Consider the following 25,438-nt stretch of genomic DNA (forward strand, 5'->3'; position numbering starts at 1 on the left):
GATAAATACACTCATGCACATGGTTGCTTAAGATGATTCCAAAGCATTTATACCCGAAATTTACAATTTTATTTATTGTCACAAAATTTACTAAAATTTAATTTCGTCGGTTGGATCGTGTCCAGGGAGCCCAAACCTATCATACCTTGACAAGGCAAAACTATTAATATACAATATTTTCAAAACAAAATTTCAATGACCTACCCAACAAACAGCAAATTCACCGAGTAAATGCCGGACGCAACAAAGTTGAACAGTTCCGGCGCGTTCTCCAGAGTTCGGCTGTAAATATAGGTAAACAGCGGAGCCCCAGCCAGCGGCACAATGGCCGTGATGGACATGGCCATCGAGTAAATCTTGGCGATATCGTGTGACGGCAGAATGCTGGAAGAAATCGACATCAACGCCACCCCTTCGGTACCCTTGAGCGGGGTACTCCCGGTGGCCAGGTACAGTTGCCATCCGTGACTGGCCAGTCCCTTGATGAAGGAGTCACTCACAAAGCAGAGAATCGACAGAAATGCAATTGCAATATCCGGAACTTTGAAGATCTTCTTCAGGATGGCAATCCCAAGAAAGTTCCCCACGATGATCGCCATCAAGTCCGCCGATTGCCACAAGGTAAAGTCCTCCAGCGTCCAATCGAACTTTCGTCGAGTAAACAGATAAAACACGTTACCCCCACCGGATCCAAGCACCGTAAACGCCCCGATGCAAACCGTCAACCAGATGATCCCCCTATCATACCCAGATCGAGCCTTGAAAAACGTATTGAACATGTCTCTCAGCAAATCCAACCGGAAGATCTCCCTCAACTTGCCACAACCGCCAAACCGGACATCCCCAACCCTCGGCGTCACACTGTCCTCAATAAACACCAGCACATAAACCGCCCCAAAAGCCATGGCCAAAGCAGAAAGCACAAACACAGCCACCGAGCTGGTCATCTCCAAAATAAAACTGCTGGACATCATCCCAACGAATGCCCCCGCCAGCGTGCAAGCCTGCAGGATGCCCATCCGAACCGTTCGGTCGTGCTCGGTGGTCACGTCCGTCAGGAAGCTGAACAGACCGGCGCAGACGACGCTGGTGCCACCGGTCAGGGCCGCCGGCAGGTAGGCCACCGCGTACAGCCACGGATTGAGCGGGGTGATCGCCGATTGCCAGCATATGGCGGCCTTGGCGAGGTAAGTGAGGATGTAGCCTGGAAGAGAGAAAAGGAAATAGCAGTTTATGCAACAAGTTGCAAAATGAAGATTTTTTCAGCATCATACGTACATTTAACAAATGAGGTTTACCAAGTTGGATAAATACGACGAGTGCTGAAAAAATCATCTTCAGCACAGCAAAAGATCCGATGGTAAAATAGCATGCAAAAGCATGCACATCACCACCACAAGAAATTTATTTAAGGGGTTACATACATGTAAATCGCCAAAAAAGTCAGGGGTTGCGTGTAAGCACACACTTAATTTTATTTAAAATTTGTATTCAGGGCATTAAAATATGCATTTTCATCTATTATCATAACAATTTGAAGACATTAGGTTTTATCATTGCCGAGATATAGCTATATGATTTTCAAAAAGCTAATATTAAAAAAAGAAAAAAATATTGTTTTATATAAAAAATCGTCAGTTTATGATTTTTGTATTTTTTTAAAAAGCCGAATTTCAAAATCGAGCTTCGTCATGCACACGGAATATGTCTTGAGAGTCTTCACCCAGAATTTCAGCCAATTTGGTCCATCCCATCTCGAGATATCGTGGCACTCGGTGTTTTGAGCTTAAAATCGTCTCTGACTCAGTTTAATCATGTAATACTGTCACGAAACTTTCAGGAGTGATTGAAAATCATCATTTTACTGGATTCAAATAAAATTCTGAAATGTGAAATTATATGATTTTCTACATGTATGTAACTCCTTAATATAAGACAACAACTGGATTGTTTTTTTTTGCTGTGAAATTTTCACGTCTTTTTTTAACGATGCACATCAACCGGAGCCTTGAGCACCCATATATCTGCTATCTTCGAAACCAGTGAGCTAAGCTACCATCTCCATAAGGATTACAACACAATTTGACTGTTGTTATAATCGAATTATTTCAAGATTGGATCCGTAGGCTCAACAATTTTGATTGATAAATTCTGAATCATGGATTGTCCACGCTCTACACAATAAAGATTTTTTGTGTGGAAATTGTCCACGAGGGTTCTGACATTTCTAAAAAGTGTTCACGTGGTTTATGGATAATCCCTTAGACGAAAACATAAAACAGAACTCTGTCATGGTTAGGGCTTGTGATTTTTCAAGATTTCGCGGAAGCCTCGATATCCGTGAAATTTTATGCAAACCGTGAAATTTTGCCAATCCCTTGGAATGCAGAAAAAAATCAATTCAAAAGAGATTTGAATATTCAACGAATTTCTCCTCGGTAATTTTTCGATTCTATTTATATTTTCAAACCCATTTGTATGATTGAAACCCAGTTTTTTTCTTATTTTTTCTCAAATTTCGATTTTCTTTGTATGGGTCATTCCTTCCCAAGTGACCACGCGTCCAACATCGTCCTTCACCAAATCTGCTCATATTTGGCATGGGGGTTGTTTTTGCCCCAAAAACAAAGAATCCAAAGTTTGGTGACATTTGGTCCAACACCGCGCCCGTGGAACCCCCCTCTTTTTCTGAGATTTTTGAAAAACCTCATTTTTAAAATGCATTTTGCTAAGAGAAAAGTTTACAAAAAGTGAACTTTTGGGTATGTATATATGAAGATTTTTTGACGTAGAATCGAATGGCATACTCAAAATTTACGTACAGTGTTGCCAGATATGAAAATGTTGCGCTTAAAGTTTTAAAATGCATTTTTAACCCTTTTGTCGAGCACTTACGGGAAAACTGACAATTGCATTCGATTGCTGAGAGTTTTTACATTAAATTCAATCAAAACCTCAGGGTAAAATGAATATATCTTGAGATATCACATTTTTAAGTTGGAAAGCTCTGTATTGCACAGCAAATGTTTTACTTAACCATCATTTTTCAACAGTACATTGCGTGAGAGCATAGTAGGCCTTGAAATTTGAATATTCTTTTTTTTTCAATTTCTTAACGGAAGCAAATGAATGTCCCTAAATTGAATTTATGTATGTATGTATTGTATGTATGTATGTATGTATTTATGTATGTATGTATTGTATGTATGCATTTGAACCCCCGTCTTGGCAGGACTTGGCGTGGTTCACGGATATAAGAAAATGACAAAATGTTTAATTTCGAGCGCATCAACAGGATTTTTCTAGTTTTATGGCCCCAGAAGCTAGCCTGATAATATGAGCTCATTTGGTTAATGTTTATTAGGTCCAGTTTTGACCTGAAGTTAGAATGGAACTTTAATTAATTTACTATGGGGAATTTTCACTTTTAACATTTTCTTCGACAAAGTTTCCCTAAACGCTATCAAATTTTCTTATTGTCAAAATTCTCAAAGATTTTGAACCGGAGAACAACTTTGTAGAACATCGCAAAGCGCTAGGAATTGATCCCGAAAATATATAGGATAATTTTTTGAGCATGTTTTTATATTTTGCCAAAAAAAATTCCAAAAATCCTTCAGGTAAAAATTGGATCCACCAACCCTAACCAAATAAGCTCATATTATCGGGCTAGCTTCTGGGGCCATAAAACTAGAAAATTCCTGTTGATGCGCTCGAAATCAAACATTTTGTCATTTTCTTATATCCGTGAACCACGCCAAGACGGGGGTTCAAATGCATACATACAATACATACATACATAAATACATACATACATACAATACATACAAACATAAATTCAATTTAGGGACATTCACTTGCTTCCGTTAAGAAATTGAAAAAAAGAATATTCAAATTTCAAGGCCTACTATGCTCTCACGCAAAGTACTGTTGAAAAATGATGGTTAAGTAAAACATTTGCTGTGCAATACAGAGCTTTCCAACTTAAAAATGTGATATCTCAAGATATATTCATTTTACCCTGAGGTTTTGAATGAATTTAATGTAAAAAACTCTCAGCAATCGAATGCAATTGTCAGTTTTCCCGTAAGTGCTCGTCAAAAGGGTTAAAAATGCATTTTAAAACTTTAAGCGCAACATTTTCATATCTGGCAACACTGTACGTAAATTTTGAGTATGCCATTCGATTCTACGTCAAAAAATCTTCAAATATGCATACCCAAAAGTTCACTTTTTCTCTTAGCAAAATGCATTTTAAAAATGAGGTTTTTCAAAAATCTCAGAAAAAGAGGGGGGTGCTACGGGCGCGGGGGTGGACCAAATGTCACCAAACTTTGGATTCTTTGTTTTTGGGGCAAAAACAACCCCCATGCCAAATATGAGCAGATTTGGTGAAGGTCGATGTTGGACGCGTGGTCACTTGGGAAGGAATGACCCGTATGCTATTATCTGTGATTTACTTAGAAAATTTGTCACACAATTTCTTGTTATCTTGTCTACTTTTAAATTAAAGGCAAAAAATAGCTGAAATTTGGGGCAAAGACACTGATATCCGTTTGCTGCTGATTTTGCGAAAGTTCCTCTATCCGTATCTAAGAGTTTTTATTGTTGATGCTTTTTTTTTTCAAAATTCAGGCCGAAAACACTAATTTTTGACCTCACTAAATGTAAGGGTGGATTTGAAAATTTCAACAAAAGAAAGATTGTTCGAAAGATCGACAAATTTCACGTTACATTTTGAAAAATACATTGAAAATCCTACGCATAGTGAACGTATTTTATGTAAATCTTTGAAGCAACATTACAATTTGTCATCCATGTCCACCACATGAACATTTTTTTCTTTATTACAAAAAAAATCCTAAAATAAAGTGAAATAACGTTATTCAAAACTTCACCGAAAGAAAACGTAAAGCAGTTTGAGTCATTTTATTTTTGAATCTCTGTAAAAAAAGAACGCTGAACAAGTTGAATATTTTCAATGAAGTTTTTATTCCATTTGGTTTAAAATACAACAATCGTTGAAAAACAATTTAATGGCATATTTAAATTTTTTTTTTCTTAAAATTATCAATATAAATTTTTAAAGCAACTGCTACATATAAATAAAATGTTGCCTACTCTTTTTGAAGTACTTATTTCACTTATTTTACTGATTTTACTTTTGATAAATCCGTTGTTTTGAATGTGTTTCATTTTGAAGATATTGTAGCAATCAAAGTTAATAAAATTTCAGTAAAATAAGCATAGTTGAATCGTAAATTCAGCTGAAGAAAATTCTAAAAAAAATCACAAAATTTGTTTCGTATTTTTATTTTTCAACGAATATTTTGTATCGAGGTGTTAAATTTTGCAACCTGAACTACTGCAAGAACTTTAGTTACTTTCCTATAAACAAATACTCAAAAATAACAATTTTTTACGCTTGTTTTTAGCGGATTTTGAAATTGTCATGAAATTGTAATGTTTTATTATTGAAATGCCACGAAATTTCAATATTTTTAATGTGAAAAATCACTAGCCCTAGTCATGGCATCTACAGGTAAAAGATTCACGCTTTAACCAGAAAAATATTGTCTGGTGACTATAACTTGAAATTGTAGCAAATTCAGGAGTACGAGTATAGAACAAAAATTTCAGCAAAAATAAAGTTTCACATCGACAATTCTCGAAAATTCAAAAGATTCAAAAGATTTTTGAATGAAACCAAACATGTTGAAAATGATTCTAAACGCAGGGGAATGCATTTTAAATTTATTTCAGCTGATTGCACTTAGAAATCCATTAAAAAAAATTTTTTGATAATTTTTTTTTGCTTCTCGATTTTTTGGGTCAATATTGAAGCCCCTCCTCAAAATTTTAAAATCAGGACTAACATTTCAAAAAGGCGTAATATTGAATAATTGGCCCTTTTGAAATGTTAGTCTTGATTTTTTTTAAATATTGTTTTTGAAAAGATCAGAAATTTCACAAATGTTTCAAATTTTAACATTGTAAATCAGACCGTTAGTTTTGGAAGAAAATAGTGGGTTGTTTGGGTGAGATTTAGAAAACAGCTATTTTCCTGCTTTGATACCTTTTTATACCAATATCTCAACAATTAAGGGTCGTATCAACAATGTTCAAAAAAGTAAAATAGAGAGAATTTTCTAAGCTTTTCAAATGATTTTTTTAAAAAGTGGGCAAACATGTACACTAATTTAAATTAATGAATTACTGCGACTATTTTCAAAAAAGTTATCAAAAAATGGCTATAACTTGAAAACGGTGCACTTAATCAAAATTTCACTGAAGTTTGATTTTTAATTACAAATTGGATTTTACATCGAAAATGAAGTTGAAAAATTTTTGCGATCAAAATTTCGATTTTTAAAAAAAATCTGTATTGATTTAAAAAATCATAACTCGGTCAAAAATGTTTTGCACAACCTAAAAATTTCTGAAAAGTTGACATTTGATGTCCCTTAAAAAATATCAGCATATAAAAAATAGTGTTTTTTTGCAAATCAATCACCAATTTTTTTTACCGTGTATAATTTATTTTCAGTGTAGTCCATATCCATACCAATAACCCTGCCGAAGACACCAAATCGATCAAAAAGTTCCTTCAAAAGATACAGATTTTTGAATTTTCATCCATCATTTTTGTATGGACAACTACCAAATTTGTATGGAAAATTATATGGACAAACTAATGATGCAAAATGGTTTCTTTGGGCATACCGAAGGCACCAAAAAAGTTTCAGCCGGATTAAAAAATACAGAAAAAATTTAATGACCGAAATCTCATAGAATTGCTTTCATGCAAAAAGTTCATAGTTGAAACATGAAAAAAGTCAAAAATTTATTTAATTGTTTGAAAACAATTTTGCTTCTTTTATTTTGTGTATTTGTGTGTCAGAAAATATTTTATCAAAAGAGACTTCTAAAAGTGATTTTTGTAATGGGCCATTACAAATGCTAACTATCAATTACTCATATTATCTGCCACCATAACTCACCCACACACGGTATAACCATCACCGGTTTCCGTCCGAACCGATCCGACCACGGCCCCAGCAGCAGCCCACACAGCGCCGGAAGCACCGAGATGATAATGTTAGCCACCATCGAGATCTGCGCCGCCGTCGGTTGTACGCGGGCTTCCAGGGCGATCAGATCTTCCGATTTGTTGGCGACATTCGTCCCCAGCAGCGAGCATTCGGTTTTGTTGTAACCGAGATATTGACACGTTTGGACGATGATTTGATTTGCCAGCACGATACCTTAACAAAGAAAATCGAGCTTTGTTAAAACAAATGGGATATTGGAAAAGGCTAATGATTCTGACCTGAAATACTCCAACCGAAGCACAACACCACGGCTACTGGTTCAATGAACACGCACTTTACTTTTTTGAACACGCTGCTACCGGAGCTGGAACTGAACCCGGTACCTTCATCTTCCGTCGTTTGAACTAGTGGCGTACGCTCGTTGCAGTTGACGCTGCTGGAAGATTTGCTTCCTTCACTGTCCATGGTTGGTTCGTATCTGATGTCTGGATAACGCCGCTTTGTTCAACTTTCAAATGGCGCGCTCTTTCCACAAGTTTCTTATCTCACAAACAATGACTGTTCCGATTAGAAGTCATTTTCGAATCCCAATCAATGATAAAGCTTTGAATCACTTGGGATACGCACCGCCGAACGTATGACTCACCAACTACCAAATCACACCTGTCCTTCAAACAAGCGGTCCAAATTCGTCCTAAAAACCCCGTTCTAGGTCGAAAAGCTACCACTCGACTGGACAACTCACTCGTAACTGCGTTCATCTACGCGAGAGAAAGTTACGCTCGAAACCGTTTTTTTTTTTTTTGCAATCTAGATTATCGATATCGGAAACAAAGCGTCCACTCTAGAGTGTTTACAAACAGCGATTGAATAACAACACATCAATAAATTGTGACGAACGCGCGTTGAGAGTACAGAATCAGCAAAGCCGTTATTGAATCACCGTCACGCAACTCATTCTGAGGGGAGATCAGTCGGTTGAGCGCGCGTTTTGGGGTAGGGTTAGCGGTACCGGAAATGATCGTACTTAGTTAACAGTTTCTCAAGCTACGGTTACCATATTACACAGTTTCCATATTATCAAACATTAATTTTAAAAAAAATGCCTCCACAACCCGTTCCATGAACCCTTTCCCCCGCGGAAACAAGCGACGAACCACGAGAAGCCTCGCGGAGGCACGACGAGGCAATATCACTGCGAAGTTACAAAGACTACACTTTTCAATGCCAAACATCGCTCGTGCGGGCAGTTGGTCGCGATCCGTTGCACCATCACGTACCACACTGCTCCGACAGTCATCTTATCGCGATTCCAGCGACGATCCTCTCACGATGCCGCCGCTGGTTGTTGGAGTCAGCTGTTTGAATCTGTTGTTGGTGCAGCAGAGCTGGAGACTGCAAATTAATGTGTGTTTCCATGCCGAATGGGAAGGGCGAATTCGTCAGGGTGGAAGTCTTACATGTTCTATGATTTTTATTTTATTTTCTGGTCAACAATCTCAATAAATGATAGAACCATGGCTATAAATCTAAACCGAATATGATTAAATAAGTAACTCAAAATCAATTAGATAAATTAATTTGGTTTGATATCAACAGTATTGGTTCAGCCCTGAACAGAAAAAAGCTAATGATGCCGTAATTACAGTGCAGAATTTTCAGCTAATGTTATTCTGTTACTGCTGAGCAGAAATGGCTTTTTGTGGAGTTTTGTGTTTGTCATGTGAGAAAGGGCTGGTAAGAGCGCTTGAATTGGAATACACTGTTCTCTATTGGTTTAATCAGTTCAGATAAAAATTTAAATTTTATGTATGCGCGTTTAAGATCAAACTATCAAAATTATTTCTTTTCAATTTTTGAAGAAATTTTCTAAATTAGTTTAATCAATAAGTTTAAATCAAAAGTATTATGATTTGGCCAAAACTTTTCCGTATGGCTTGACCGATAAAACCTTTTAAGAATTATTTATATTGCTTTGGCAACAAATATATTTCCCATATTTGCATAAGTGTCTCATATTAAAAAACAGCAAGCTTTGAAAAGCGCAAAATTAGTTTTCCCCACAAAGGGCTACCTCTAACTTTTCGTGAAAAACTGAATTTCGTTCGGTTTTGTACAAAAAAGTTCTGCATATTTTGAGTTATTTTGAAAGCACACTTGATTTTCAACAAAATTGCATTACAGAAGTTGTTCGGTAACTGGGCGATGTTTAACCCTCTACAACCCAACCCCGCCTTTAGACGGGCTACGATTTAAAAAATCGCCAAAAATCCAATTTTCAGACAATTATTGATCTTTCAAAAGCCTTGGAAAAATGAACTCTAAAAATTTTAGAAAATGTATGGGTTGGAAATTTTACTTGTTTAATGTGACTTCGCCAATGTTTTTTAAAATGTATTTTTTTTAGGGAACAACTTTGGCTGTGTTTCTTACTAACATTTCCTAGACTTTAAATAAAAAGAAGTATGCAGTAATTTTTCTAGTGCCCCAGGCTATGCCTCTACGCATTTATTTACAATTTACATTTTATTGGTGCCATTTTATAGCAGAACATGAGAAAAACATGCAAAAAATTAAAAAGTAACTGTAAAAAAATGAAAAAAATAGATAGGCAAAATGTAATGATAGGAGGTGGTAGAAGAGGCCAAATACTACCGAAAACAAACATAAACTCAACAAGATAAATGCAAATTAAAATACTAAAAATGAAGCAAGAAAAAGATAAAACAAGAGAAGCCAAGTTTTTCGTTAAACAAAAGTTGCTCAAAATGACCTCCTGAATACGGGAAAAATAAAAATAATCAAAACAAAAATTAGGGCAGTAGAGGGTTAACTGGGCTGCTTTTTAACTGGGCGCTCGATAAATGGGCCGTAGCCCAGTTAAAAAGCAGACAAACCGAGCCAAACATTTCATTAGGGCACAAAACCAAAACGTAAACATTCGGGATTATTCCACTATTCCATTCATTAGTACACTCTCTACATGCCCTCCAAGATTCAGATTGATAGCAAACAATTTCCTATTGAAAAAATCACAAACACAAAAGGGCACATAACAATGTTCACTCCAAACTAGACAAAAAGTTCAATTGTGCCCTTTCCTTTTTCGTTAGTTTTTCGTAGTTGAGGAACTTTCTATGTTATAAAGTTTGATTTACGTTTCACCAAGGATTTCTGTAGAAAAAAACTTCGTCGAAATACAATATTTGTTACGGTCCCGCGGCTGCTGTTCAGTACACTTTTGAAGAATTTTTATGTTTCACATACCTTATCTACACCATTCGATCACAAAACTTCTCCAATTATCAAAATTTCCGCTGGATTCCTCATTATTTCTAACTAAACAAAAGGGCCCATAAACATCATTCAAAACAACAATCGGGTGACAGCGCTTTAGTGCCCTTTTAGTTCTGTTCGAAATTGCATTCAGAAAGCGCCCATTATGAACAAAAGTTGGAAAGTTAAAAGGGCCCAATAACGAGATTTTTTTCAAATTATGAGTTTTATTGCGAAAATCAACAAAAATTAAGAAGTATTCAAGCAGAGTTGAGGATAATGACCCAAGTAACATTTTCTTCCAGGAGTTCTACAAGAGCTCTTCAAGATAACTACAGCATAGCAGTTTGGACCGCGGTAGGATAAAACTCTCCTCAAGTACTCTTTCAAACTCCTGAAGAAGTTTTGAAGAGAATTTAATCCTACCGCGGTCCAAACTGCTATGCTGGAGCTATCTTGAAGAGCTCTTGTAGAACGTATCATTTGAACGTTTTATCGTATCATTTGTAAAAATACCATCAGTCAAGCTTCTTTTTTTAAATAGGAATTGAAACAAGCAAACGATTTTCTCGAATCGCGGTTTTTGGTTTTGTGCCCTAAAGAAATGTTTGGCTCGAAACGCTTGGACAAACGTCAAAAAAACAAAACAAACCAAATTGAGAGGTTAATGAATGCAAAAATCATATTCAGTTAACGAGCAACATTCGATGACTAGGCTACGTTCTCAGCCCAGTTACCGAACAACTAATATATTCACTCAAACATTCTGATAATGCATATGAGACTTTTAGGTAAGCAGGGGTAGTATATAGTAGTTTAAGATCTATTCTTTTAAAACCAAAAATTAACCTTTAAAATTCCCAAATTTGACTCCAACGGGCAGTAATTAACAAATCTTCAAATTCAATGTCATTGAAGTTTATCAAACATTAAATTTTCAGTACAGAATTATTTTTCAAGTTCTGTGTAACTTTACTTATTTTGTTTTTAACAAACTACATTATGTTTTGAGTCAAATGTACAGAGCTCCATTTTTTGCTGTAGACTATTATCTAATGAGCAATTCCAGCCCAAAACAGGATTTTTTAGGTACTTTTTTCTCGACCCTCTCCGATTTCAATGAATCTTTGTAGACATGTTATTCTACGCTTATATAAGACATTTTTGTGTACATGGAGCCAGTTTCACTCGAAGTTTTTTGATAAAATATTTTTTGCCCCCTGATTTTTCGAGCCGATTTTAAGGAGGGGTTAAAAAAACTTTTAAAAATATTTGTAAATTCCAGCTTTACATTTTTTTTTCCTGATACAGAGAAACCTCTTTTTACGCGATTGCGTTACGTTTTTTATTTCGACGTTATCTCTAAAACCATAGAATATTTTTGCAATCATCTGAAAGCGCTTTGTAGATCTGAATAGAACCTACAAATTGCTTTTAAAAGATTGCAGAAATGTTGCGTCATTCTAGAGAAATCGACAAATTAGAAAAACGTAACGCATCGCGTAAAAAGAGGATTCTCTGTACAATAACTGTCAACATTTATCTATATTATACATATTATCATAGTTTGTTTAACGTATTGGTTACGATACGGCCTTCTTGTCGTCTGCAATAAAAGTTGTGATTGTGAATTCCAATAAGGGCTCGGTCAAAAATTACGTAAGGTACACATATTAAATCTCGAAAACCTCTGGACGTCATATTTGAACAAACCCTAATCATAGACTACTGGATCAACAAAGCTGGTGAAGTGGCAGAATAATTTGAAATAAAATTTGCATAAAAACAACATTGCACTTTATTTCTCACGGATTTATATGACAACATCTGACGATGGCTTTAGAGAAAAAGATAAATGATTTTGTACATCACTTTTTTTTACAATATTAAAAGAGGCTGATTTCGTCTGTTCTGCAAACATTGGATTATACTGCAAATAAAATAAACTGTAAACGTTACCCGTTAAAAAAAAACTAAAATTTCACCTACCCCAAAACCAACAACGCTCCACCGTAAATTCCAGCCGTCAAAAAATTAAACGCCTCCGGGTTGGCCATCATCGTCGCTTCGTAGAAGCTCACAAAAAGTGCTTCCGATGCCAACGGAACCAGCCCAACAATTGCCATCGCAATTCCGAAGAACTTGGCAATCTCACTGGAAGGCAGCAGGTACGAGCACACCGAGAGTAACGCAGCAGCCTCCATTCCCTTTAGGCCAGTCATTCCGGTGGCCAAATACAGCTGCCATCCGTCCGAGGATAATCCCTTCCAGATGGAACAAATTACGAAGCTGAATACGGAGATGAGGGCCAGGAGCGTGTCGGGCCAATCGAAAATCTGAAAATATGTTTGGAGTTAGTTTATCAATTAAAAGGAAGTTACAAATTACCTTCTTCAGCATCGGGATTCCCACCAGATTAGCCAATATCACCAGCGATTGGTCAACCAGCTGGAAGTGACCGTACTGATGCCTTCCCCACTCGAACTTCCTGTGGGTGAATTTGTACCCCACGAGGCCACTTCCCGCGGCCAGTTCCATTAGTCCGCTGGTAACCACAACCAACCAGAGGATCACCCAAACGAACCTGGATCGCTTACGGCGCCCCGACTGCACAATCTCCCGAACCAACCCGGTCGAAAACAGATTGGCCAAGCTGGACCCCAGCTCGCTGTCGGTACTTGGAACGATGCTGTCCTCAACGAACAGAGCAATGTAGACCAGTCCCACCACGATGCAGCACGTGGCCATCACAAACAGCGCCGTCACGCTGGTCCACTCGAGGACGTAACGGCTGGCGTAGGTTCCGGCCATAACACCGGTGAGGATCGAAGCCGTCACAAAGCCCATCCGGATGGTGCGATTCTGGTCGTTGGTGATGTCTGCGATGAAGGCAAAGATGGTCGCTCCAAGAATTGGCATTCCGCCGGGGATGGAAAAGGGGACATAAGCTAGGACATAGTACCACGGGTTGACCTCAACGAACGAGGACAGGTAGTTGAGGCTGGTTAGGGCGAAGTAGGTGAGAAGGAGGCCTGTGAGAAGATATTGAAATCCATGTTTTCTTGATTAATGATATGCATTAAAAATTGCATTTTTGAAGTATTATGACAGGCCAAAAACAAAAACAAAAACAAAAACAAAAACAAAAACAAAAACAAAAACAAAAACAAAAACAAAAACAAAAACAAAAACAAAAACAAAAACAAAAACAAAAACAAAAACAAAAACAAAAACAAAAACAAAAACAAAAACAAAAACAAAAACAAAAACAAAAACAAAAACAAAAACAAAAACAAAAACAAAAACAAAAACAAAAACAAAAACAAAAACAAAAACAAAAACAAAAACAAAAACAAAAACAAAAACAAAAACAAAAACAAAAACAAAAACAAAAACAAAAACAAAAACAAAAACAAAAACAAAAACAAAAACAAAAACAAAAACAAAAACAAAAACAAAAACAAAAACAAAAACAAAAACAAAAACAAAAACAAAAACAAAAACAAAAACAAAAACAAAAACAAAAACAAAAACAAAAACAAAAACAAAAACAAAAACAAAAACAAAAACAAAAACAAAAACAAAAACAAAAACAAAAACAAAAACAAAAACAAAAACAAAAACAAAAACAAAAACAAAAACAAAAACAAAAACAAAAACAAAAACAAAAACAAAAACAAAAACAAAAACAAAAACAAAAACAAAAACAAAAACAAAAACAAAAACAAAAACAAAAACAAAAACAAAAACAAAAACAAAAACAAAAACAAAAACAAAAACAAAAACAAAAACAAAAACAAAAACAAAAACAAAAACAAAAACAAAAACAAAAACAAAAACAAAAACAAAAACAAAAACAAAAACAAAAACAAAAACAAAACCATCTATTTTTAGCATCTTTTGTGGATTCTTTCACAATACTGCATTTATATAAACAAAGACTCCCACCTCAATCACCCAAAAAAAACCCAAACATAACCACTCACAACAAACGATTACTGATAACAAACAACAACACAACACAACACTCTCACCGCAACCCGCAATCAGCACGACCGGCTTGCGCCCGTAACGATCGGCCCAGGCGCCCAGCATCAGAGCCCCCGCGGCCGGCACCACCGACTTGATAACCACAATCACCGTGGCCACACTGGCCGCCGCCGGCTGGACCTGCGCTTCGATCTCCTGCACAGCCGGTCTCGGACTGTCTTCCGTTCCGACCAGCAGACAGTCGCTCCGTTCGTAGCCCTGCACCCGGCAGGTCTGGTAGATGATCTGCTGATTCAGCTGGATCTCTGAATGGTCATTTTGGTGTGATGAGATTTTAGGACCATAGACAAAGAGACAAAAAATTGTGCACGTTTTAATCTTGCAAAAGTCTAGTGACATCTGTTGCATTGCTATCTAATGGTACGTTCGTTTGAACAGCCAGTGTGGCACTGAGTGCCGCACTCGTCGGTGTCAGTTTTGGTTCAATCGAACGTCATCTGTCAGTGTGCTTGGAACTCGCATGAAACTGAAAAAATATCAAGTGCGGCACTAGAGTTTCAGTTCCAAGATGGCGGCGAAACTCGTGCGGAACTAGCGCGAGTTTCTTCAAAGAAACACTTTGACAGCTCTGAGTGCGGCACTCAGTATGGAACTAGCCATCAAACGAACGTACCATAAGCTATGCTTTACACATATTTGCTTTTGAGAATGTCAAAGGTGTGAGCTTTGGCTAGTTATCTCAAATGTGTTATTAGTTCAACATTATTGCAGATTTAAGGGGTTACATACATGTAGAAAATAACAAAATTTTATATTACAGATTTTTTTGATAAATTCACTCAAAACATGATTTTGAATCACTCCTGAAAGTTTCATGAAGATATTTAATGATTAAACTGAGTAAGAGACGATTTAAGTTCAAAATTTTGCCATGCGCAAAGCGGGCTGTCAAACTTTGTTGGCGTTTTTCTCTAAACCCCGAGTTGATTTACGGGTGCCACGATATCTCGAGATGGGATGGACCAAATTGGCTGAAATTTTAGGTGAAGACTCTCAAGATGTATCCCGTGTGCATGACGAAGCCCAATTTTTAAAATTAGCCTTTTAAAAAAATACAAAAATCAAAAACAAACGGTTTTTTAATATGAAAAACACAAAAATATTTTTATCTTTTTTTATAATAAACTTTTTGAAAATCGGGCTTCGTCATGCACACGGAATCGGTTTAACGAGTATTCTCCAAAATGTTGAGCCGATTTGGTCAAGACTGTGTTGAGATATCATGGCACCCGTTTTTTGAAACTGCTAACTTAAAATTGCTATATCTCGGCAACGATGCAACCAAATATCTTCAAATTTGTTTTGAAAGTAAGTCAAAATGACTTTCATAGAAAAACACACACCGGACAGCGCGATCGCGAAGCAAAACAGCATCAGGGCGGGTTCGAAGGTCACGTGGTGTCGGGTGCGTTCGCGCCACCGTACGGAACGGCTCAACCGGAGGCCCTCGTTGGCCAGCTGTTCCTCCTCGCCGCTGGAGTACATGCTTCCCGAGCTGAACGCGGACTCGTCCATGGTGGCAGTCGGTGCCAAACTGAAAGGCCCTTAGCTGAGTGATCGCCAGTGCAGGGGTGCGAATTTTTGTAGTACTGCAGATAATACTGGACAAGAATGGACATCGGGGTTATCACGGGAGCAGGTCGGATGCCATTCTGTGTGCACTTGGAATGCAAGTAGGTAGTATAGTGCGAGTTTATTTTTTTTCCTTATTTTTATTACTAGGAATAATATGACTAGCCTAATTAAATCATATAGAAAAATATAAAAAACACGGATTTTGGGCAATTGATTTCTTGTGAAATAAAGTTTATTGAAAAATCAAAAATGTTTTTTCCATTTCCCTTATTTTAAATAGTCTTCATCAATACCTACAACTTTGCCGAAGATACCAAATCAATCAAAACATTCCTTGAACAGTTACAGATTTTCGTATATTCACGTACCATTTTTGTATGAACACTTTTTTTTACACTTTTGGACTCGAACTTCACCGGTTTTTTACTTGAAGGGAACGTTCATCTATCGATAGTCAACAGAAATCCCATGTTTGGTGCTGATTGGACCATCCCCTATTTTTGGCACAGCCCTCTTTTTTGAGGATTTTCTAAAACAACTTTGTTTTCTTGCAATCATAACTTTTAAACTATTTGAGCAAATGTCTTTCTACATGTTGCATTTTATAGAAAATTGTCCAAGGAATTCGATAAAAATAAAAGTCTAACCCTTAAATGCCCTCTAATATTATATTTTAATTTTTTAATTATTAAAATTCAGTTTTGACCAATTCCTTATATTTTTATTTTTTTACTTTATCACCATCGTGTTACCCGGCCAATTTTACATAAAAATCAATGTAAACCTCAAACTAAAATGAACTACACAGAAAAAAATAATGTAAATTTGGAAGCTGTAATTTTGGAAGGTTGAATATTACCTCTTTTATGATGTAATTTTACCTCAATTTAGACTGAAAAAGTGACATTACACCAGAAAAGTGGTAAAATTACACATTTCCAGAGGTAAAATTACACCTTTTTTCTGACATAAAAGATGTACCCCTTCCCAGATGTAATATTACCATGATTTTTTTTTATGTGTATTCAGTGATTTTACTGAAAAAAGTTGGATTTTGCGCAACACTCGGAAGAACATGGTGTACTTTTCAACAAAAAGGAATGAATCCCGCATAGTTCGTCATTTATATGTGAAAAACTTATTTCGGATTTGAATTCATAGGACAGAGTGCTGCGCAAAATCAAACTTTTTTTCAGTAAAATCGCTGTATCTCGCCAATAGTTAATTTTAGTTTGAGGTTTACATTGGTTTTTATGTAAAATTGGCCAGGGAACACGATGGTGATAAAATAAAAAAAATATATAAGGAATTGGTGAAAACTGAATTTTAATACGGAACGGAATCGACGTAACACCTTATAATGGGCCCTCTTAAACCTTGCGGTTTCGTCAACGGATCCACAGGCGTGTATCGTTCTTTTTGCGACAAGACTCCGCCTCCCGGGTCTCCTAAGTGTGAAGGTATGGGCACGGGGAGAGGGCACCGAATACCTATATTTACACTTAGAATTTTTTGCGTCCGCCCCGGGATTCGAACCGGCGACCTCTGGATTGTGAGTCCAGTGCGCGGTCCGATTGATCCACACAGGCAGACAAAAAATTTTGAATTTTAATACTAAAAACGTTAAAATAGAATATTAGGGGGCATTTAAAGGTTAAAATTTTGTTTTTATCGAACTCCTTGGACAATATTCTATAAAGTGCAACCTGTAGAAAGTCTTTTGCTCAAATTATTGCAAAATTATGAATAAAAGAAAAAAAAGTTTTTTAGAAAATCGTTAAAAAAGATTTGTAATGGCTTCATTGATGATAGGAAAGACCCTCACAAAGTTTGAGCCAAATCAAAAAATATAATTAAAATCTATTTCGGGGTTTGGTGGAGAATTTCTCAAATGGAAAGGGGCAACTTTTACTTTGGTTGAACGAGGGTGTTTTATGAAATCTTACTTTTCAACATTCCAAAAACCATGAAAAACAATGTTCAGAAGTGAATTGAAAAAACTAATTTTTATTCGAAATTTTAAGAAAGTATTTACACTGCAAACAAGGTATAAAAACAAATCAACAAAATCACACATATAAAAACATATTAGCTAAAATAAATTGTCTAAACTTATCCTATAAATCTGGACTACAGCGAATCTCCTGACATTGATCGCAAGATGCAAACGGTTCTGAAACGATAAAAAATGCATCAGTCAAGATAACAAATAGCGTACAATCCCACCACTTAACCTACATTGCCAAACAGTAGCACATCGCGAACACGCCGGCGCTGATCCAGCTGAACGCACCCGGGTACCAGCTGAGCGTATTTTTGTACAGGTACGTGTACAACGGAGCCGCTCCCAGTGGCATCAGCGCCTCGAACGAGGACGTAAAGGCGAAGATCTTGCCGTTGTCCTCGGGCGGGGTCGAGTTCGAGATGAAGGCCCGCGTCATGGGATCGGCAACGCCCTTCAGCATGAACAGGAAGAGGGCTGAAAATTAAACTGTTGTGATAAATGTTCAATTAAACTAACATTTAAAACTACCCAGATAAAGTTGCCACGACTGGATGGCCTCGGCGATGGCAATGGCATTCAGGAAGCAGCAGAAAAATCCAACTGCAGCGATGGCTGCTTCCGTTAGGCCGAGAACCTTCCGCAGACCGTATGTTCCCAGCAGGGCACCCAAGATCATGCACACCGTTTCCGTAGCGGAGTAGAATGTGTACTTTCGGACGGACCAATTGAAGTGCTTTCGCAGAAACAGGAAGAACACCGTGTGAGTATCCTCTTAAACAAGAAAAAGACAACAGTTAAATATAAAAAATATCATTCTAAACAAACTATTGTCCCACCTAAGGCAAAAATGTTCCCCCCGAGGGCCACCACACCGAGCAAAATGATAGCCCGATCGTAGTGGGGTCTCCACTGGAAGCATGTCCGCACCGTGTCCACCACCATGTCCAGCCGGAAGAGATGCCGCAGCTTGGTGCAGCAGCCCACATCAACGCGATGCCGCCGAATGTGAACGCTTTCGCGTACCCTCAGAGCCACGTGGAGCACCGCCAGGAATACCGCACCGGCTGCGATGGCGAAAACCGTGGTGGCGTTGGTTTTGCGCAAGATGTAACTGCTGCTTAAGCTGCCGGCCAGCATTCCACCGTACAGGGACGTGTCCAGCAGGGCCATTCTGGAGAGGAGAAGGTTTTTTTTAGCTTTTCTCTTATTGTATTAATTTGAAAGTTATCATGAATGTTGTAGAAAGCTCTACACGAAATTTTACCAAGCAATGTAGCAAAGTGTTAACGTTTCCGCCTAGTAGGTGGTACATCGGAAGATTAATCCCCGGCTTGTAACATAAATGATGACTAGAGAGCCTATATGGAGAGGCGAAATGTCACTCTTAGGGTTCCAATCGAGTAACAAGACCATGCAAGAACAAGGGTGGAATCAATTTAAAATAATTTTGGCCAAAAAACGAGATTTTTAACAATTACACTGCCCCTGATCGCATAAATGTCCCATATGCATTTTCATCGTTTTTAAGTTATTGATGCAGTTTTGTTCAAAATCGTGTGATCTTTCAGAAAAGCCTATAACATCCAGTACTTTGTTCTAGAAATCAGGAGGAAATCCAGTTTTTTGTGAAAACTTAACACGTAGCCTTATTTATGGGACAAACTTCAAATGCGTTTTTCTCAGCTTGCTGTTTTTGCATAGGGGACATTTATGCAAACATGGGCAGTACAAGCATTGTAAAACTGTTGGTTATAATAATCTGGTAGTTTTAGTTATGTTTGTGCTTGTTCGGTACAAGAAACGTGCCAGCACCAAAAAAAAACCAACAAATTTTCCAACCTTAAATTTGAATGACTTTGGGTGTTTGAAATTTCTCTCGGAACATTTCATTTCCCTATGTAGGTCCCTACTGATGACCGTTGGACATCCCAACATATCATCAAAGTTGTCTACCATACTCTCTGAGGCAATACGGATATGATCCGGGGTCAAAATCCGACTTGTATTGGCGGTAGACAAACAGGTTCTAACTCCAGGAAGTTCTCGGGGGAGGGGAGAAATGGCCATTCTAGGGGGAGAATGAGGAAGTTCAATGGCTTAAAACGAATTTGCAAAAAAAATAAAAAATAAAAAACAAAAAAACGTAAATTAATATTTGATAATTCTATGCGACTTTTAGTTTCTTTGATTAGTAAGAACAAGATAAGTTTTTTTCCTAAAATTTCATTTTTACTAATTTAAATTTAAGTGAAGTTTGACATTTACTCAGGCATTTGTTTTTTTTTTTTTTTGGCGCGAGCAATAATTGGACAGCTCTCCAGAAAAAGTTTGGTTTTCAAATATTATTTTAGAGTTTTTGAATTTTGTGAAATTTTTTGAAATACTTTTTATACAAAATGCTGTAAATTTTTGCAATATTTGCCCGGTACAACCAAAAATATCTAAGAACATAAATTTTCACACTGTGCTCCAAGGCTACGCCCATACAGTCCCGTGGGGATTTGGGTGGGGACAGTGATTTTTTGCAGCCTTCAAGTTTAGAAAAAAAACGTAATTTTCAAGTAATTTTTTTTTTAGAATTATTCCAAACATTTTTTTCATAAATCATTATTTCTTTATGATTATTAGCAGAACATTGAATCAATGATGGCTCTGAATTCAGGGTCCAGAAATAATAAATTAAAATGAAAAAAATATTACTACATGTAAATCACGGTGTATTTTTCCGGGAACATCAAGATAAAAAAATACTCGACAAGTCCCGGGCAGACGGTAATAACAAAATAAATAATATTTCAATTACTAATTCAGTTAAAATAACCGAATTATTTTTTTTTATTTTATCCTGAACTTCAACTTCAAGAAGAAGAAAATTACAACAGTTTCTGATAAATAACAAAATTTGATATAAAAGTGATATTATATTGAAAATGTTTAATAACACGCTGATAAGAAGAAATGTTATACATTTCAAAAATTCTTCTAATAACAAGATTTGTTAATCATTTGGTATTCTGAAATAAAATTACCATTAATCGCACAAATGGAAAACTTTTCAGGTGTCCATAACAAAATCTGTTACTATTTTATCTTTTGTTAAATATGTTTAGATCTTTGGGATATTTTTGTCCAATTTCGTCGGGGTCATTATCCTGGCCATGAAATGGGGTCTTTAAGCTAAAATTATTCTAAAAAGTTGAAATTTAGAAAGTTGATTTTTTTTTATTATTTGATAAACCCCTTAAGGGACTTTGCTAAAATTGGCTTGAACTATGGGATAATTTTGACCATTTTCGTCTGGGTCATTTATTTGACCATGAAATTGGGTCCTCAAGCTAAAATTAATCCGATTAAATTAACTGTTGAAGGTTGATTTTTTTTTAAATTTTGTTTATATTCCCTAAGGGAATTGATATATTTATTTAAAAAAAATTGAAATGTGAATAACAAAAACAGTTATTATTTTCACAGAGCCAGGAATTCGGAGCTGACGTTGAACTTCGAGCTGGAGTGATTTTCGGCAACTTGTACTTGGAGTCGGAATCTGTGAAGTCAGGAATTTTTGGAGAGCTGAAATCGGCGTTGACGCCATATCCTGCATTCAGAGTCGGAGTTGTCTTGAAAGTATGGATTCAAAGTCGCTTGAAGGTATCCGACTCTGCAGCCAATTTTTGTTATTATGCTGCTCCATCAAACTACATCAAACTGTTACATCAAACTACAACATATAATATTAGTCATCCCCCAGACATAACAAAACATCCACAAACTCGTTTGCACCCTACTCACTTGGCACCTCTTTCGCGTTCACTGGTGACGTCCGCAATGTAGCAGTACACAGTGCTCATCAGCGTACACACGGATCCGGACAGCGCCGACGGTATGAACGCAAACGTGTAAATCCACGGATCCAGCGGGTACCACCGGGACCACCCGCAGAAGGCCGTAATCATCGCCAGCGACAGCGCAAACCCGGAAAACGTCAACAGCAGCACCGGCTTTCGGCCGTACCGATCGGACCAGGGCCCAATGAAGAGATTCAACGCCGCTGGCAGGATGGAATCGGACAGGGCCTCCACCATCAGGATGTCCGCCGTGTACGGTTGGACACGGGCCTCCAGGTCGAGCACCTCGGGAGATTCATGTTCGTGGCCAAGCTTGGCACAGTCGGACACGTTGGCGGCCAACGAAACCGTGCAGGCCTGGTAGATGATCTGGTCGGTGAGCACTGGGGCTGGGTGACGAGAGAGTGGTGGTACCTTTGTAACATACACCAACAGCACTGATAACGGTCGGCTCACTTACTTGAGACATTCCACGCGTAGAACAGAAGAAATACCGGAATCTCCAGGTTACTGGAACGCCCCCGCCGCACTGGCTGAACGACAGCAGGACTTAGTACTTGCTCGTCGTCTGAGCAGTCCATCTTCAGCAGAAGTCCCGTGACAACACTGCCGATGATGAACTGCAACTCATGCTGCGGTTAACTTCGCGCAGAACTCCTGGAACCGCTGCACTTGACTCAGCCTCTAAGCGAAGGTACGATTTGACAGTCTAACCATGAGTGGAAAGTTAATGCAATTACGAAGATTACAACCCGCGATAGTGTGCATGCATGACACTAGAACAACTATAGCTCGGTCAATACTATCTTAAGGGAAACCAGTAAAACCAGCTGATTGAAAGTGGTTGTGTATCGGTGTGGGATGTATGTAGAACGTTGTATACAAAACAAAGCCAGACGAAGGGAGCAACTGCGCAAACTCGAAACGGACGAGAGAAAGCACTCTCTAGACATTTTTATTTGGTATCTCTGTTTTGGTTTATATCTTCGACCAGCGGTTCGACAACTCAACAAACTATCAGACTGCAGAACAAGAAAACGAATTGGGTTCGAAAGAGAATTTTGAGCTATCTACGAAGGATGAGCTGGTAAGAGTGGGAGTTCCACAGCAAAATAAAAGACGTGCAGCCCAGGACCGAATGGTAGTCAATGGTCCCTCATAATATGAATAATTTCTAGGAAGGAATCAACGAATCAATTAAAATTGTACAGCTCAAGCAGCTGTTTCTGTTTGAATAGGGGATCCATGGGAATTCCCGAATCCCGTGATTTTTTTAAGTTTTGTCCCGGGAATTTCCAAAATTGAAAAAAAAAACAATTTTTGGTCTGGAAACTCAGATTGTTGTGGAAATAGATGAACAGTTGAATACTTAGTAAACGCACTAGCATTAGCAAATTTGTATTCTGCATATCGTCGCCGTTGTGCAATCTTGTGACAGGTCTTATCTTTTGACAGCAGACGTGTCACAAGATAGCACACAAGCGACGATATATCAATATTGATTTGGCTTATGAGGGAAAATTATTGAAATTTTAGTTTACGGATTCGCAAAATGCCTAACGCTTTAAATATTTTCCATTAAATTTTATTTATATATATTTACGTTTAATGATAATTTTAAGCTTGAAAAAAAGTCATATTTGATTATTTTTCGTCGAAAATCGGCATCTTGAGCAAATCAGGACAAAAGTAACGGAGTAAGGCAGCTGTTTAAGCCAATATTTTTTGCATAATGTTCTGATATTTTTTTTATTTAACAAAACAATTAGTACACCGATTTCAAATTTATTGCCCTTAAATATCCTTTAATTATTCAGACTGCAGTTCCGATTTCCCCCAATGGGTTGTAGAATATGTTTTTTACAAAACATGAAATTCATTTTTGAATCACATTGGATTAAAAATTACGATTGATTAAAAATCCAAAGCACAACAAAGATCAAAAAACAACAATTTTTAGTTTTTTTAACTAACTAGATTATCACCAATTAACTGTATTGAGCTAATTCTATGATTTTAAGCTTGAAAAGCATAACAAATTTAATAAAAACATGGAATTTATTACTTTTTCATAAATTGTAAAAAAAATCCCGTTTCTTTGGAAATTCAAAACCCGGGAAAATTGGACGCTCTACGGAGTTGGTGTTGTGTCGTTCTTGGAATTCATATAAAATGATTACCAAAAAATAACAGTAAAAAAAGCAATTTTTTCCTCACTAAGTCCTATAAAAATGAAATTCTAAATGAAAGTCATTCCACGTCAAACAGGAAGTCTCCAAATCAAAAGTGCTCCGATTTGTCTCAAATTTGGAGTGGGGGTTCCTTGGCCCAAATATTTTTACCCGTATTTTTTTGTTTGGCGATTATGGTGGTCCTATCCGAAATAGGGTGGTCCAAAAAATGGCATTTTTCGTCGATTTTCGCAAAAAACACATTTTTCAAAAAATCATATCTCCGGAACGGCTGAATCAATTTTAGAGCGCCACAATTCAAAAGAAAGGTAATTAGTTGGGCTTTAATGAAAGGTCCTATGAAAATTTCATTTGCTGATTTCAAGGTCTCGGGACCAAAGAGCCCATGTCTAAAAACATTTTTCCATGATTCCTTGTAATATTTTACATAACATATAAAAAATTGTGGATATTCATTAACACGTTTCGGAGATATGATTTTTTTAACAAATAAACTGGGGTTTTCGACGCGCCGCGCGCAAAAATGGGAAAATGACGAAAACGGGTAAAAATCAACTTTTTTCACTAAAACTGCGATAACTTGAATATTTCAGCAATAACCTATACATGTCTGGGTACCAAAATTGAAAGACGCAAATTTTGGTACCCAGACATGTATAGGTCATTGCTGAAATATTCAAGTTATCGCAGTTTTAGTGATAAAAGTTAATTTTTACCCGTTTTCGTCATTTTCCCAGTTTTGCGCGCGGCGCGTCGAAAAACCCAGTTTATTTGTTAAAAAAATAATATCTCCGAAACGTGTTGATGGATATCCACAATTTTTGATATGTTATGTAAAATATTACAAGGAATCAGGGAAAAATATTTTGAGACATGGGCTCTTTGGTCCCGAGACCTTAAAATAGGCAAATGAAATTTTCATAGGACCTTTTCAAATATTCAGCTAGTTTTTTCGGACCCCAACATATTTTTCCATTAAAGCCCAACTAATAACCTTTATTTTGAATTGTGGCGCTCTAAAATTGGTTCAACCGTTTCGGAGATATGATTTTTTGAAAAATGTGCGAAAATCGACGAAAAATGCCATTTTTTGGACCACCCTATTTCGGATAGGATCACCATAATCGCCAAACAAAAAAAATACAGGTATAATTATTTGGGCCAAGGAACACAGAAAAAAAATCAATTCTCGAAACCGTGAAGTCAGTTCACGATTATGAGAACCACGAAGGAATATATTCACGTTTATGGTGCAAATGCACCATACTCATGAATAAATTCCTTCGTGCATCTCACATTCGTGAACTTAATTCACGATTACGGGAATTGATTTTTTCTGTGAACCCCCACTCCAAATTTAAGACAAATCGGAGCACTTTTGATTTGGAGACTTCCTGTTTGACGTGAAATGGCTGTATAAACAACAAGTAGTTGAACCGTGCA

General features: G+C 37.1%; 2 protein-coding genes across 2 annotated transcripts in view; both read right to left on the bottom strand.

Moving 5' to 3' along the window:
* The window catches only part of LOC120430950 (uncharacterized), a 28,864-nt gene extending 12,859 nt beyond the window's left edge, over positions 1–16,005 (bottom strand). The window contains exons 1-7 of the mRNA XM_039596073.2: positions 15,722–16,005; positions 14,363–14,623; positions 12,717–13,360; positions 12,326–12,664; positions 7,331–7,550; positions 7,002–7,265; positions 205–1,204 (exon numbers count right to left, since the gene is read on the bottom strand). Of these exons, the coding sequence (XP_039452007.1) occupies positions 205–1,204; positions 7,002–7,265; positions 7,331–7,550; positions 12,326–12,664; positions 12,717–13,360; positions 14,363–14,623; positions 15,722–15,893 (2,900 nt within the window). The 5' untranslated portion in view covers positions 15,894–16,005. The remainder of the gene's footprint in view (positions 1–204; positions 1,205–7,001; positions 7,266–7,330; positions 7,551–12,325; positions 12,665–12,716; positions 13,361–14,362; positions 14,624–15,721) is intronic.
* Positions 16,006–17,940: 1,935 nt separating this feature from the next.
* Positions 17,941–22,559, bottom strand: LOC120430954 (proton-coupled folate transporter-like). Its single transcript, XM_039596082.2, has 6 exons — positions 22,264–22,559; positions 21,748–22,192; positions 18,795–19,129; positions 18,487–18,729; positions 18,192–18,432; positions 17,941–18,126 (listed from the first exon to the last, which is right to left on the bottom strand). Exons 1-6 carry the CDS (start codon positions 22,382–22,384, stop codon positions 18,084–18,086), a joined length of 1,428 nt encoding a protein of 475 aa, XP_039452016.1. The 5' UTR covers positions 22,385–22,559; the 3' UTR covers positions 17,941–18,083.
* Positions 22,560–25,438: the final 2,879 nt, after the last annotated feature.

The sequence above is a fragment of the Culex pipiens genome, chromosome 3 (genome assembly GCF_016801865.2).
Source record: "Culex pipiens pallens isolate TS chromosome 3, TS_CPP_V2, whole genome shotgun sequence".
Classification (NCBI taxonomy): Eukaryota; Metazoa; Arthropoda; class Insecta; order Diptera; family Culicidae; genus Culex; species Culex pipiens.